General features: G+C 36.6%; 1 protein-coding gene across 1 annotated transcript; it reads right to left on the minus strand.

The window, feature by feature from the left end:
- Window positions 1–13,359: 13,359 nt before the first annotated feature.
- On the minus strand, window positions 13,360–14,726 carry LOC125516759 (extensin-like). Its single transcript, XM_048682080.1, has 3 exons — window positions 14,676–14,726; window positions 14,184–14,562; window positions 13,360–14,101 (listed from the first exon to the last, which is right to left on the minus strand). The coding sequence occupies exons 1-3, from the start codon at window positions 14,724–14,726 to the stop codon at window positions 13,647–13,649; spliced, it is 885 nt and encodes a 294-aa protein (XP_048538037.1). The 3' UTR covers window positions 13,360–13,646.
- Between the last annotated feature and the right edge of the window lie 596 nt (window positions 14,727–15,322).

Below are 15,322 nucleotides of genomic sequence, written 5' to 3' on the forward strand. Positions count from 1 at the left end.
TATAGTTTTACGCCCTTAGCTAGACATAAAGCAAGGATCTAAACTCTGTCTTCCGAAGTTTTGGAAACTTTTGTAAGGGTTTTCTCAAACCCGGGAGGCTCTTTACACTTCCCCAAATTCTCCGGGAAAGAAACCATCTTAAGATCCAAAATATCCAATCACTTGTTGCAAAGAGTAATCAGAGTATTCATGCGATTGATACTACCATTGAGGTGTTTGAGGGGTTCATTATATTTCTGTATTTCAACCATATGTTTATGCAAATCACCATGTTTTTCCAGCATTTGGGCTCCCTCGGGGGTAAAATGAAACCCCTTCTTTTGAGGTGGAATTCCCAAGATTCCCTCTAAGAGTTCATAGGCAGCATTGGCATCAAGTTCAATGAAATTTCCTTTAGCGACAAAATCAAGAAGTTGTCTATGATGCAAAGCCAATCCTATGTAAAAATTACGAAGCAAAACCTTGGCGTCCCCCTTTATGTTGGAAATATGATATGATTTCATAAGCCTATACCAGGCATCTTTCAAATTTTCTCCTTATCTTTGCTTGAAGTACAAGACTTCAAAATCAGGTCACAAAGGAGGAGTGGGACGCTAGCCATCAAGACTAGAAAGCAAGAGAATGACGAACGGAAAAAGAGATGCGAATAAAACGGCAAATTTTTGTGAAGTGGGAGAGAGGAAAACGAGAGGCAAATGGCAAATAATGTAAATTGCACCGAGATGAGATTTGTGATTAGGAACCTGGTATATGTTGACGATCCTCCCTGGCAACGGCGCCAGAAATTCTCCTTGATGGCAGCTAGAACTACGTCGGTATTTTCCTGGAGAGGGAGGTATGATGTAGCACAGCGATGATAGAGTATTTACCTCGGTTATGAAACCAAGGTATCGAACCAGTAGGAGAACCAAGCAACACAACGTAAACAACCCCTCCACACAAATAACAACACCTCGCAACCCGACGTGTTAAAGGGGTTGTCAATACCTTTCGGGTAATGGCGCCAGAAATTGGTGTGTGGCGGTAAAAAGGTTGTAATAGATTGGATAAATAGATCGCAAATAAAATAAAGTGCAGCAAAGTATTTTTGTATTTTTGGTTTAATAGATCTGATAATAAAAGCAAGGAAATAGTAGATCTCAAAGGCAAATATATGAGAAATAATACCCGGGGGCCGTAGGTTTCACTAGTGGCTTCTCTTGAGAAAAATAGCAAACGGTGGGTGAACAAATTACTGTTGGGCAATTGATAGAACTTCAAATAATTATGACGATATCCAGGCAATGATCATTACATAGGCATCATGTCCAAGATTAGTAGACCGACTCCTGCATGCATCTACTACTATTACTCCACACATCGACCGCTATTCAGCATGCATCGAGTGTATTAAGTTCATGGAAAAACGGAGTAATGCAATAAGAACGATGACATGATGTAGACAAGATCTGTTTATCTATACGGCGGTAGATATAGATCTCGTCTTTTTATCCTTAGTGGCAACGATACATACGTGTCAGTTCCCTTTCTGTCACTGGGATCAAGCATCGTAAGATTGAACCCACTATCGGGCACCTCTTCCAATTGCAAGATAAATAGATCGAGTTGGCCAAACAAAACCCAGATATCGAAGAAGAAATACGAGGCTATAAGAGATCATGCATAAAAGAGATCCAAGAAACTCAAATACTTTCATGGATATAAAAACATAGATCTCATCATAAACTCGAAGTTCATCAGTCCCAACAAACACACCGCAAAAGAGGTACATCATATGGATCTCCAAGAGACCATTGTATTGAGAATCAAGAGATTGAGAGAGATAGAGAGAGATGAAGCCATCTAGCTACTAACTACGGACCCGAAGGTCTACAAAGAACTACTCACGCATCATCCGAGAGGCACCAATGGAAGTGGTGAACCCCTCTGTGATGGTGTTTCGATTGGATCTGGTGTTTCTGGACTCTGCGGCGGCTGGATGAATATTTCGTCGACTCCCCTAGGGTTTTGGGAATATTTGGGTATTTATAGAGCAAAGAGGCGGTCCAGGGGCACCCGAGGTGGGCATAACCCATCGGGGCGCGCCAGAGCCTCCTGGCGCGCCCTGGTCGGTTGTGCCCCCCTCGGGGCACCCCCAGGTGCATCCAGGGCCCATCTGCTTCCGTTTGTCCCATAAAAAATCATCGTAAAGTTTCGTGCCATTTTGACTCCGTTTGATATGAATTTCATGTGATGTAAAAACATGGAAAAAATAGGAACTCGCAGTGGGCACTATGTCAATAGGTTAGTACCAAAAATGATATAAAATGACTATAAAATGATTATAAAACATCCAAGATTGATAATAAAATAGCATGGAACAATAAAAAATTATAGATACATTGGATACGTATCAGAGAAGGAGCATAGGTGAATACAACAGATGTGTGGCCCAGGTGCTAATTAGCTTTTTCTAGGCCAGTGAGGTCGCACGATCGAATCACCTCTTGCATGCAATTTTTCTGCAGTTCTTATCAGAAAAAATCTAAACAGGCCGACCCAACGTGGAGGGTGGGTGTGCATCGATTTGCAGAGAATGAGAGTAAGTGAATAGAACAGATGTGTGATCCAGTTGGTAATAAGCTTCTTCTAGGCCAAGGAGGTCGCGGGATTGAATCACCTCGTGCATGCAATTTTTATGCAGTTCTTATCAGAAAAAAAAACTAAACGGCCAGCTGCAGGGTGGGTGTGCGCCGATTTGCGGAAAGTGAAGAATTGGGCGAATAAGGCGTCTGATAGGAAAAACCTGTCTAGATCGCGAGCACTATATCTCGCGTTAAGCGAGATGGTAGCTTCTCTCGCGTTGAGATCTACAGTAATGGGAAGGCCCGTTAGCGCGGTAAAAAGAAATAGTGGAGAGGAAACATGGGGCGCTTGGGTTCAATCCCAAGATAACTTTGTAACTTGGTTGCACTGCTACCACAACGTCATCGCTCAAATCACGTTGTTAACACAAGACGCGAACTACTTGAAGTAAAAAACTAGGATAACCACTAGCTTTTAAGGGTTTCTGTTTTTTCTGATTTTCACCAGTTTTTCTTCGTTTATTTCTCCATTTTACTAGTTTTTCATTTATTTCTTTTTTTCATTGGTTCATTCTCAGTTTTCAATGGTTCTTTACTTTTCTTTCATTTTTGTCCAATTTTTCTTCGGTATTTGTTGTTTATTTCTCGTTTCCATCTGCTTTTCTTTTGTTTTCCCTCAGATTCTCATTATTTTTCTATATACAATTTTCTAGTAATTTTTAAACATAGTTTTGAATACATGGTCAAAAAATTTGTTTTCTTTGTTTATTTTTGTATCCATTCTACATTTTTGTATATGTCAAAAAAATTCCAGTACATGTTTAATACTTTTTAATAAAAAATCAACATTTTTTAGTATATGGTCAACATTTTATCTATGCACATCTAAGAAAAACTAAATCCTTGTTTAACATTTTTCACATACAACATTAACACTTTTTAATACATGGTCAACATTTTTTTAAATGCTTGGTTAACTGTTTTCAAATAAAAAGATTAACATTTTTTACTACAGGGCCAACTTTTTCTATACACATTTAATATTTTCGAAACGCTTGATTAACATTGTTCAAAAAAATGTCCAAAAAAGTTTAAATGCTTGATTAACATTTTTGTATACATTACCAAAATATTAACATTTTTCTAACATTTGTCAAATGCTTGATCAACAAATTACAAATGCTTTTTGAATAATTTTTTCAAATGCGTGATTAACATTTTTATATAAATGATCAAAAAATATGATTTTTCAATTCATGGTCATCATTTTTTCTAAACATATTTAATATGTTTGAAATGCTTGATCGCCATTTTTCGAACACTAATTCAACAGTTTTTTCAAATGCTTGATTAACATTTTATGAACATTATTAAAAATATTTATAAATTTTTTTCATGGTCAACATTTTTATTTACAAATTTACATCTTTTCAATTCCTTGATCAGAATTTTCCAAATACTTCTTCAACAAAAACCTCAAATGCTTGATTAAAGTTTTTTAAATACATGATCAATTTTTTATGCATATTTTTTTACATTTTTCAAATATGTCATAAAAACATTCTATACACATTAACATTTTTCAAATGCATTGTAAAAAAATTCGAATGTTTTTCATAGAGTGTCTTGTAATATATATGTTTAGAATATTTTGAAATATTTTCAAAAATAATAATCAACCACTTTTTTAATATATATGTTTAGAATATTTTAAAGCAAAAGGTGAACCAGAAAACAGAAAAAGTTGGTTGTGGCCTCTCACGCTCCTGGGCCGGCCATCTCGGTCTGGGCTTCAACAAGGGTTGCTAGCCTCTTGCTGAAGGCGAGATATAGTGGCGGGGAGCCTTCATGGAAGGTTTGCGCAAGTGGCCTAGACCAGTCTTCCCGTGAAACGGTTTTTTCTGGTTTTGTTGTCCATGCGTGAGCCTAGGAGCTAGATATTTTTAAAACCTGTAAAAATAGAAAATATATTTTAGAAAAGAAACTCAGTATGTCTTATAAATTCGATGTATATTAAAATATGTTCAGTCTATGTTATAACAATGTTCATCGTGTAATTGAAACAAATATCACAATATATTAAAATAAATTCAATGTATATAATAACAAACATCATATGTTAAGAAAATGTTCATTGTATTTGAAATAAATGCGTACCATATAAACAAAATGTTCTCAGTATACTCTAAAAACTATTTAAAAATATTAAATATTCCCTCCGTTCCTAAATATAGGATGTATAGTTTTTGGTACGGAAATTAAAGAACGCACGTGGAGAGAAAAAATCACATGTTTTGGATGAGATTACACCTGACTAATTGACATGAAAAAATAGAGGAGTATCACAGAAAAACGGAAAATCGAAAACAAAACAAAAAGCCGAAACCAAAAACCACACACAACAAAAAAAGAAAAAAAAAAGACGCGGGCCCCTCAAATGGTCCTGCCTGTCGAGCCTCGCACTTCAGCGAGGGCCCGTCTGTATGACACAAGCAGGTGTTATATAGGGTTTTTAGTTGCCAAATAGGTGCTTCCCTTTTGCAATAGCCCATACTCCAGAGTCCTCCTAGTTAACGACATTCGTGGGAGATTCCCTTGTTTTTTTCCTTCTTTTTCCGTTCTTTTTTTTGTAACCCGAAGAAATGTTTGATTTCACGAATTTGAAAAATGATTTTAGATTTAAAAATAGATGATTCTTTTTAGAATTTCAAAAAATGTTCATCGACTCAAAAAATGGTTGCTGATTCAAAAAATGTTCATAAATTCAAAATATGATCGCAAATTTAAAAACAATTATCAAAATTTAGAAAACGTCGTCGTAAAAAAATTGTTCGCCGATTCAAAACTGTTCACAATTCAAAAATGTTCAAGAAAAAATCTCCAAATTTCCAAAAATATTCACGGGTATAAAAAGTCCCCAAATCCCGTATTTCAACAATTTTCTCATATTTAAAGATATAACAAATTTGAAAAATATCCGTAACTTTGAAAAATTGTTCGTGATTTTTAAAACAATTCACGAATTTAAAAAAATGTTCAAGATTTTAATAAAGTTCATGAATTTGAGAAAATGTTGTGGATTAGGGAAAAGTTCATGAATTGCGGAAAGGTCCACGAGTTTGAAGAAAAGTTCATAGATTTTAGAAAATGAAAAAGGAAAAGGAAATAGAAAATAAAATGATAAAAGGTAAAACAAAAAAACTAGAAAAAAGGGAAAATTGTTTCAGGAGGAAAGGTTCTGTAACCTTCCCCAAAATGATGTGAGAAAAAACAAAGCGAGGCATACTAGGTCGGCCTCATAGCGTGTGAGCACTCGCAAGCACCAAGATTTGGTTACTATCTACCCCGGATTCCTATTTAGCCCGACCGTAACAAACTGTCCTATTTAGCACTCTAGTAGTAGTCTCGTACTTCTCTGCGTTTTTTTCTAGTCAGTTCTTTTCTCTTGTCTAGTTTTAGGCCAGTTTTTTGTCATTTTTTCTTTTCTTTTCTATTTTAATTTTCATGAATTTTTTCATTTTCAAATTTGTGAACTTTTCTCAAATTCAGGGAGAAAAAAATCTTAAATTCATGAACTTTTCAAAAAAATATATTCATTTACACGAAATCAAAGAGCTCAAAGGAAAACAACAAAAAGAAATTGGAGCTCCAAAGAAGGAAAAACTATGATAGATGAAGAGTCGCTGATTCGATATGACAGTTCCAGTCGTCACAGAAAATGGCCTTCGATGATGAACTGGGGCCGTCACCGGCAATACGATCTTACATGATGAAAAAGTGGTGCCATCAAGATTTTTTTTGTGATGGCACTTCAGTAACTAACGACGTGATGGTCGGCAACCGTCACTGATCCATTTTTATGGCGAAAATCGATTTTACTTTACACAGGTAAACCTTCACTAAAAGTCGCCCATTTTGTAGTGTCGGCAATATGGTCGTCTACATCAACCTTGGTGCCACCATGTTAGTGCATAAGTAGTTTTGTTTGGACTATGAGTCGATAGCACTACCTAGATGGACATTTGTCCCATGTTTTTCAATACAATGATCACATGAGCTACTCATACATGATTGTGACCCATGAGATGTAATCTTTCCAGTGTGCTTGTTTGGTGCGATGAATTGTCACTTTATGATTAGATTTTTTATATGTTTTATTCACGGATTCAAATGAGTTTCATTCTACAAATTTTATAGACAATGTGCTCTCCGATCTATTAGTCATGCACTGCCAGTGTTTAGATCACTGATCTCCAAGAGGGAGTTGTGTGTGTCTCTTGGATTCAATCTTGCAAGTAATATACTAAATCGATACAAACTGGAAAAGGCTTGTATTATGTTGTTGCCACTAAGGGTAAACAATAGTTGTGTAGTTGTCCCTTATACGCAGGGTGATGAAAATACAATATCTACATCATGTCATCATACTTAATGCAATACTTTGTTTTACTTAATATTTTGAGATGCATGTTGGATAGTGGTCTTGCGGTGGAGTATTATCTAAAGATGTTCGGACGTGAGGCCTATATATGCACATGATCATAAAATATGTAATTTAATCAATACAGACCTATAATTTGTTCACCATGTCATGTTATCTTTTATGGAGAGATGCCACTAGTGAAACTTATGGGGACCCTATAACCAATTGCTTATGAAAGAACTCTTGCAGCAAGGCCCAACATTGGTTTAAATTTTTTCCAACATAATAATAATGTTAACTAATTAATTAGCATAGGGAGTTAGCGCTACCCGAGGATTCTTAATTCAACATAATACATGAGGGGCCCAGTGCTGATGGTGCCGGTCCAAACTGGGCGATGTCCGGCGCCCCCGGGCAACCAGGGTCTCAGCCAAGCCGATGTCTTTCCCATCCGGTATGCGCTGAGAACGAGATATGCACGGCTCTTATCGGGATTTGTCGGTACACTCGGAGGTCTTGCTGGTTTAGTTTTACCTTTGATGAGAGGCAGGTACACCAGAATTCCTTATCGTAAGCATCATGTTCTTCATGGTGTGAGGATGTTCCACCGGATGCGCGTGATAATTTATAATGGACCGGTTGGAGCACCCCTGCAGGGTTAAATCTTTTCGGAAGCCGTGCCCGCGGTTATGTGGTGACTTGAAAAATTATAATATCCTGTTGTAGAGAACTTGACACAAAACTTCAAATAAAATACACGAACCGCGTGTGTAACTGTGACCGTCTGTTTTCGAGGGAGTTCGAGAAGAGAACATGGTGGGGTAATGTTTGTCTCATAAGTAGTTCAGGATCACTTATTGATCATTACTAGCTTGGGGCCGTTATGTGTAGTTTACTCTTCTCTTGTACTCGTAAAATAGCCACCTTACAAATGCTTAGTGCTTGCTGTGACCTCATCACTTAACCATTCCATACCCATTAAGCTTTGCTAGTCTTGATACCCATGGTAATGGGATTCCTAAGTCCTTGTGGCCCACAGATTACTACAACAATAATTGCAAGTAAAGATAATGCGATGATCTGACGTGAGAGCGATGCTTGCTTGCTTTTGGGGTTCTTCTTCCGCTTCTTCTTATTAGTCAATCTTGGGATAGGTTCCTGGTCGGCAGCCTAGGCTAGCAGCGTGGATGTCATTTGTGTTTTTGTTTGATTTCATCTGTAGTCGAATCCTGCTCTTCTGTATGATGCTTGATGTATTCATGTGGTGCTTGTATGGCTTTGTTTGTATCCCCATATGTGTTGTACATGGTACAATGTAATAAAATCCACCTTGCAAAGCGTCTTCAATATGCGCTTCTATGTTTACAACCTGAACTATTCTTTGATTGCAATTATCACTTCCAAGCACAAGTTGCATTAAACCTTGTAACTAGCAAGAGTAGTGATATTGGCAATCTCGCTAGTTTCATTGGGGTCCAAGGAAAGTTCTGTATTTGTTTGTGCAGGTGCTGATCATTTGTCATAGTTAAAATAATCCTACATGTTTGATAAACCTTAAGGTCATCCACTTGAGGGAAAATATTGCTTGCTACAAAGATCTGCACTTATGGGTCGAATAACTTCCCAAATTAGAGTAGGCAAGCCTTTTTATGGCATCATTGTCGGGGACATATTTGCTACTATTGTAGGTCCTACACTCCATTACTTTACTTCATTTTTATCTATCTTGTGTAGTTACTATTTGTTAGTTTTTATTTTTCTTATCTTGTGTCCAAAAATCACAAAAGTCACAAAACAATTTTATTACAGCAAATAGTTTTTTTAGGCCTCAAGAAATGTCTACTTCTTCCCAAAATACCAAATTTTGTGATGTTTAAAGTATTAATAATTTGTTAGTACACCTATTTGCTCAACCAACTACTAAGGCTCAATCCTATGAAATCAAGCCTTCTTTTAAATTTGATATTGAAAGAAAATTTCTCTGGCTCTTACAATGTAGATGATGCTTCTCAGTTAAACAATTTTGTTCAACTTTGTGACATGCAAAAATATAAAGAAGTAGAAGTCGAAATCATCAAGTGAAAACTTTTTTCCATTTTTCATTAACAGCTTGGGCAAAAGAATGGATGTTATCTTTACCCAGGATAGCATTGATTCATTCACAAACTGTAAGGATGCATTTATTCGCAAATATTTGCCTTGAGCTAAAATTATCTAGTTAAGGAATCTTATCGAGAATTTTAAACGACTTGAGAATGCACATGTAGCCCAAGCTTAGGTAAGGTTAAAAACAATGAATAAAAATTGCCCCACACATGGTTATTTGTCCATTTGATTAAGTTGGTTATTTATTAACACCGTTTATGTTGCAAACTGGATATATACACATATACATACATAAACACTATTTTGATCATGGGATCAGAATATTCTGATCAGAACATGAACTTCCTGAGTTACACGCCTGAACTTCCCTCTGTAGGAACCCAGTCTTCGGGCTATCTTCGCAATTGTGTCTCCCCGCGCGAATTATTCTGGTTAGTTGTGTTATATATGATGTAAGTGTAATCTAGAAACGAGTTTTAGCAACTAAATGCCTGTTTTACATAGGAATCTCACTCGTTGGCGGATTTTTCTCTCGGGTCGTGATGAACTTGCGTTTTTTCTGCAATTTTACTGCCTGAGTTGTTCGACCTGAACTTCCCCCCATGCTAGGTTGAACTTCCACCAACGTTGCCCAAATGGAGCTCGCGATATACCGTTGGAAAGCTATGGACAAGAGTATCATGACCCAAGTTAGCTTTTTGGCAAAATGTAAGTGGTTTGAGAGCAGTTTTGAAAACCATTTTTTCTTCATACAAGAATGTGAATCGTATTTTCGATCACATTACTAAACCGTTTATCCGAATGAGGCAAATAATATGGCTTTGGAAAGCTGCCGCACAACCGCTCCTTCCACATGTTGAAAGTTTTCTCCAGTTCCCTATGGTTACAGTGTAATTTGGAAAATCATAAAATTTGGCAAACCGAATAGCCAAGTTCATATTTTTGATGTCATTTCTAAATGGGTAATCCAATTGAGGCAAATGATATGACATTGGAAAGCTTAAGAAAATGCGCTACTTTTTCATGTTTAAAGTTTTTTCTAATTTTGAACAGTTTAAGAGTAATTTAGAAAACGGTACAAGTTCCACCAAGTTTGTATTTTCGAGTTAGTTTTTTAACCATACGTCCGAATGCAACAAATGATATGGTGTTGGAAATCCTGAGGAAATGCGAAAGTTTTTGTTATATATTGTTTCTCACAATTATTTATGGTTTTAAGTCAATTTTGAAAATGGCTAAAAAAGTATTTTCGCCATAATTTCTACGAACTTTAATGGAGTGGGGCAAGTAATATACCGTTGAAAAGCTACGGCAAATGCGAAACTTTTTCATGTTGATGGTTTTCTCTAATTCCTAGCCGTTTTCAAGTAATTTCAAAAACGGCGAGATCATTCGTTCCGCCTTTATCGCGAAACATATTCTTCGAAAATGCACCGCGTCAAGAACTTGAACTTCTCGGCATCTCTACTTGAACTTCATTCTATTTTTCACGCACTTTTTTGCTCGTAGCTCTCCATCCACTCACCAGAATTGAGCAAGTGATATACCGATGGAAAGCTGCTGTAAACACTCAACTTTCCCTTGTTAATCATTTTCATACTCACGACGGTTTTAAAAGTTTTTCATGTGAATTTCATTCAGTGCAGTAGTTGAACTTCCTGTTGTTTTCACGTTGAACTTCTAAGACGTATTTTTGTTTGTAATTTTCTCATGCATTGGTCAGTGTTACACAAATTATATTCCTTTTGTACAAACCTCTCTCACAATAATTTTTTTTGCTTTGTCCGACGGAGGACTTGAAATTATAACAACAAAAAATTTGGACCTTGCCTTTTAATTCATTTTTCTCATATTAAATACACACCATGTAGTAAATGAACCTTTTCCATTTTTGTAATTTTATTCTTTTATTTTCTTTTTGAATCAAATTGCTCCCAATAATAACTGAACTTCTTTGTGGATTTAGAGAATTGTTTTAAAACACAAAAAAACAATTTCTTTTTTGTGTATTCAAACATGGAAATACAAGGTGAACCTCTCTCGCAAGAATTTTTGAACTTCCCTGGAAAGAGCACTTGAACTTCTTTCAAAAAACCTTTTAAGCTTTTATTTTCTATACTTTTATTCTCACGTGAAAATGCATTCCTTGTAGTACTTGAACTTCTCGTTGTTTTCACTATGAACTTCTGTCGCATTTTTGTGTATACATCGAATTACACACAATTGAAGGTCAGACGTCATTTTTTGCCATTTTAAAACATGTAACTGGAGGTTGGCCGTCCCTCAATATAAATTCTGAACCGTGCACGGAGGAGCACATAAACTTCTTGCAACAAACCTTCGAAGTTTTTAGTTTTCTATTCTTATATTCTTATCTGAAATGCATTCCGTGTAGTAGTTGAACTTCCCACTATTTTCACGTTGAACTTCTGTCACGTATTTTTGTTCAACCTCTCTCACAAGAATTTTTGAACTTTCACTGGTCGGGAACTTGAACTTCTAGCAACAAAATTTTTGGACTTTGCCTTTTTTATTCGATGTTTTCTCATATGAAACAAACACCATGTAGTACGTGAACTTCTGGTTCTTATCTATTTGAACCACTCTTTACTTTTTTGGCCCTAACTCCTAAAGCACTCGTCAAAATTGAGCATGTAAATCCTAGGTTTTTATAACCTTTGAACTTTTCTATTTGTTTAATTTGAACTTCTTAGTTTTATTCTTATAAAAGAAAAGAAAATATTTTAAAGCAAAGATCATACAACCTTTTTTTAAATGAACTTCATACAATAATTTTGCATAGGAAGAAGAAGAATTTTGAGTGTTATATACATCATACTATTCTGGTTTTTGATATGAAATTATTGATTTTCTTTTTAAAATCAAATCGCTCCAAAAAATTTAAAAATGCAAAAACGATGCTACCTTTTAGCAACGGGAAAAATCTGAATTCTTTATAGACATAAAACCACTCTTCATTATTTCGAATCGAACTTCTTGGTTTATTCATTAGTAACGGGAAAATTTCGAGTTTTTCTAATGAATATCGAACTGCTGCTTTTTTTAAAATTGAACTTCTTGGTTTATTATTTAGTAACAAGGAAAATCTGAGTTTTTCATATACATAAACTACTCTATTCTTTTAAATTGAACTTCTAGGGTTTTTTAATATGGACATCTTGGTGTTCTTCATTTGTAACATAAAAAGTCCTAGTTTTGTAATAAATGTCGAATCACTCAGTTTTGAATTTGAACCCCTCGGTTTTAAATCTTGTAGTACAGCTCGAACAACTTATTTTGAAATTGAACTTCATTCTTTTTTACCCACAAACAAGAAGAATTCGAGTTTTTTTGTATACATTGAAGTACTCATTTTTATAATTTGAGATTCTTCTTTAAAAAAACTCATTGCTCCATTTTTTAAATTTGAACTTCTTGTTTTTACTAAGAAAATTGATAAGTCCATTTTTTATCTAATGTTTGTCATGCTCTTGTTTAACAAATTGAACTTCTTGGCTTTTACTTTTCAGGCATGGGATAAATCTGTTTTTAGAACTATTCAATATTTTGAACTTCCCCATTTAATTCTTTAGTAATGGGAAAAATCTAAGTTTTTCTATTACCTTAGAAGTTCTCTATTTTTTACATTTGATCTTCATAGTTTTTCGTATACATCAAACTACTGCATATTTTCAATTTTAAACTTCTTCATTTTAATCTTTAGTAAGAACGAAAGTCTGAGGGGGTTTTAAACATTGAACTACATTTTTTAAATTTGGATTTATTTGCTTTTGTTTCTATTAGTAACAGAAAATTCCTAGTTCGGGAATAAAAATCCTAGTTTTTAATAAGTATCAAGCCATTTCGTTTTTTAGATTTGAATTTCTAAGACTTTTTAAGCGGAGAAAATCCTTTTTTAATAAATTTGTGTTGAGATGTTTTTTGTTTTTTCAATTTGACCTTCTTGGGATTGTAATAAATGTTGAACTTCTCTGTTATTTTAATTTGAACCTCTAGGTTTTTCTAGAAACAGCGGAAGTCCATTTTTTCTATAAATTTTTGAACTCCTCTATTTTATTAGATTGAACTTCTTCGTTTTTTACTTATCAATGGAGAGAAATTCTAGTGTTGTAATAAACATCGAGCTACCATGTTATTTAAATTTGAACTTCGAGGTTTTTTAAGAAACGAAGAAAATCCATTATCTTTTTTGAACGATAATCCGTACATACAAAAATCCCAACAAGATAAGTTGCTACAAGAAATGAAAACAAACTCATAATTTTTAGTTCATAGACAAAATACATTCTCACATGAACATATAATCGATTCATGGTTCCCATTTTTCAGCGCCATTCTTTCTTGTACACTTTCAGAACCTTTTGTTGGGGGAATAAGATAATTAGCGCCATACAACATCACCTTGAACCCCTATCATATATATCTCTGAACTTCATCCATGTTTCATGTTTTTGTGCTCTGTCTTCTTCATCACACAACACCAAAAAAGCTTTTCACTGTGACATTTTGCTGCAAAATTCATTGAACAGTCATCATGCATTACAAATTCTAGAGAAATCACAGAATGTAAAGAAACAACGGGGAGTAAAATATCCATACACACAGAAATGCATCGACACATTTGAGTACAAAAAAGGTCCCCGTGCCGGCCCTGTTCTTGGGGACAACCTTCTTACAGCGCCACCATGATGCACCTCCTCCCTAGTCCTGAGCTCCACCCCTGTCTCCACCACTCTGGCAGATCTCTCTGACCTCCAGTCGATCTTGCGGCGGCGGTAGATGCTCTTCTTCCACGGGCAGCGGTGGTGGTTGGACATGTTTGGATGCAGCGGCGGGGAAGAAGCACGGATGAGAGTCTCCAGTGCCATGATAGGAACCGGTGGGTTGGTGCCCTGGTTGCGGTGTCGGGGAAGAAGCACAGAGGATGGTGGGGGTGGGCCGTAGCAGGGGTTGGAGGTTGTGGGGGCCTGTCGCCAGCGGCATCTGGCTGTGGAGGGAAGAAGGTCATGGTGACAGTTGGAGGAAGGTCGCGGCAGCAGGTGGAGCAAGTTTGTGCTCATGGAGGTAACCTGATCTGGGGCAAGGGACGGACTTGGCGGCGCGATCCGCAGCGAGGCACGGTGGAGGCGGCCCGATCCGGGAGGGACGAGCGACGGTGGCAGCAATGAGGGGCAAGGGGCGATGGAGGCGGCCCGATCCGGGGCAAGAGACGGTGCTGGCGGCGCAATCCGCGACGAGGGATGGTGGCGGCGCCGATTGGGTGTGGAGGCGCGTTTCGGGCGGCGGCAGCGGCAGTGGTTGGGGGTGGTGGAGCTTCCTGCCCGGGGGTGAGGGGGCGGCGCCAGATCGGTGATGGAGATGATGGGGTGGGTCGTGGGGATCGGTTGGGTTCGATGGTGGGTAGGTGGGCTTTATTCGTTTTGTAGCAGCTCGGGAGTTTGGGAGAACCTAATCGGGCCCTATATAGGCTTGACGTGATCCAAATAGTTATTATGATCCCAGAATCAGAATAGTGTTGTCCTATATACATAATGTTTCTTGTAATAGATACAACAACTCACATTTTGGGTGAGTCCTAGATACAACAACTCATATTTTCTTTTGAAAATCATCTCAGGTCACCGGCTAAATCTTGAAGGTACATATTATTTTATGCTCTCATTGATATATGCCTCAGTGCCTCTCAACACATCCATTGAGATCTACTAGTCCATGTTTATTGTTTTAGTTTAGAACCAACCTTCTAGATCAGAGGAGCTGAAAGTAATTCTAGTGTGAAAGATGAGCTTATTTTATTTGAACATTTCCTTATAAAATGTATTTCTTCTTCTACTTTGTAGTTACCCCTATGAATTGGGAACAAGTATAGTTCAAGTATTCAGATGAACTATTGATATTTATGATGAAAGTGTGCCCTAGAGGCAATAATATTGTATTATTATATTTCTATATTCATAATTAAGAGTTTATATTCTATGCTATAATAGCGATGATCCTAGAATATACAATTCGGTGGAAAACTCATATGCACGCGTGGAATGATAAACAACAAAATAAGATTCCTAGTCTCGCCTCTAAGACTAACTCAATTGTTGTTGCTGATCATGTTTTTCGGATCTTAGGATATCATTAAGTGTAAAGATAGTCCTAAAACAATATCGAGAGTATGACATTAGAAGAACAATCATATTGAATCGACAGAAACTTG

The sequence above is a fragment of the Triticum urartu genome, chromosome 6 (genome assembly GCF_003073215.2).
Source record: "Triticum urartu cultivar G1812 chromosome 6, Tu2.1, whole genome shotgun sequence".
Lineage (NCBI taxonomy): Eukaryota > Viridiplantae > Streptophyta > Magnoliopsida > Poales > Poaceae > Triticum > Triticum urartu.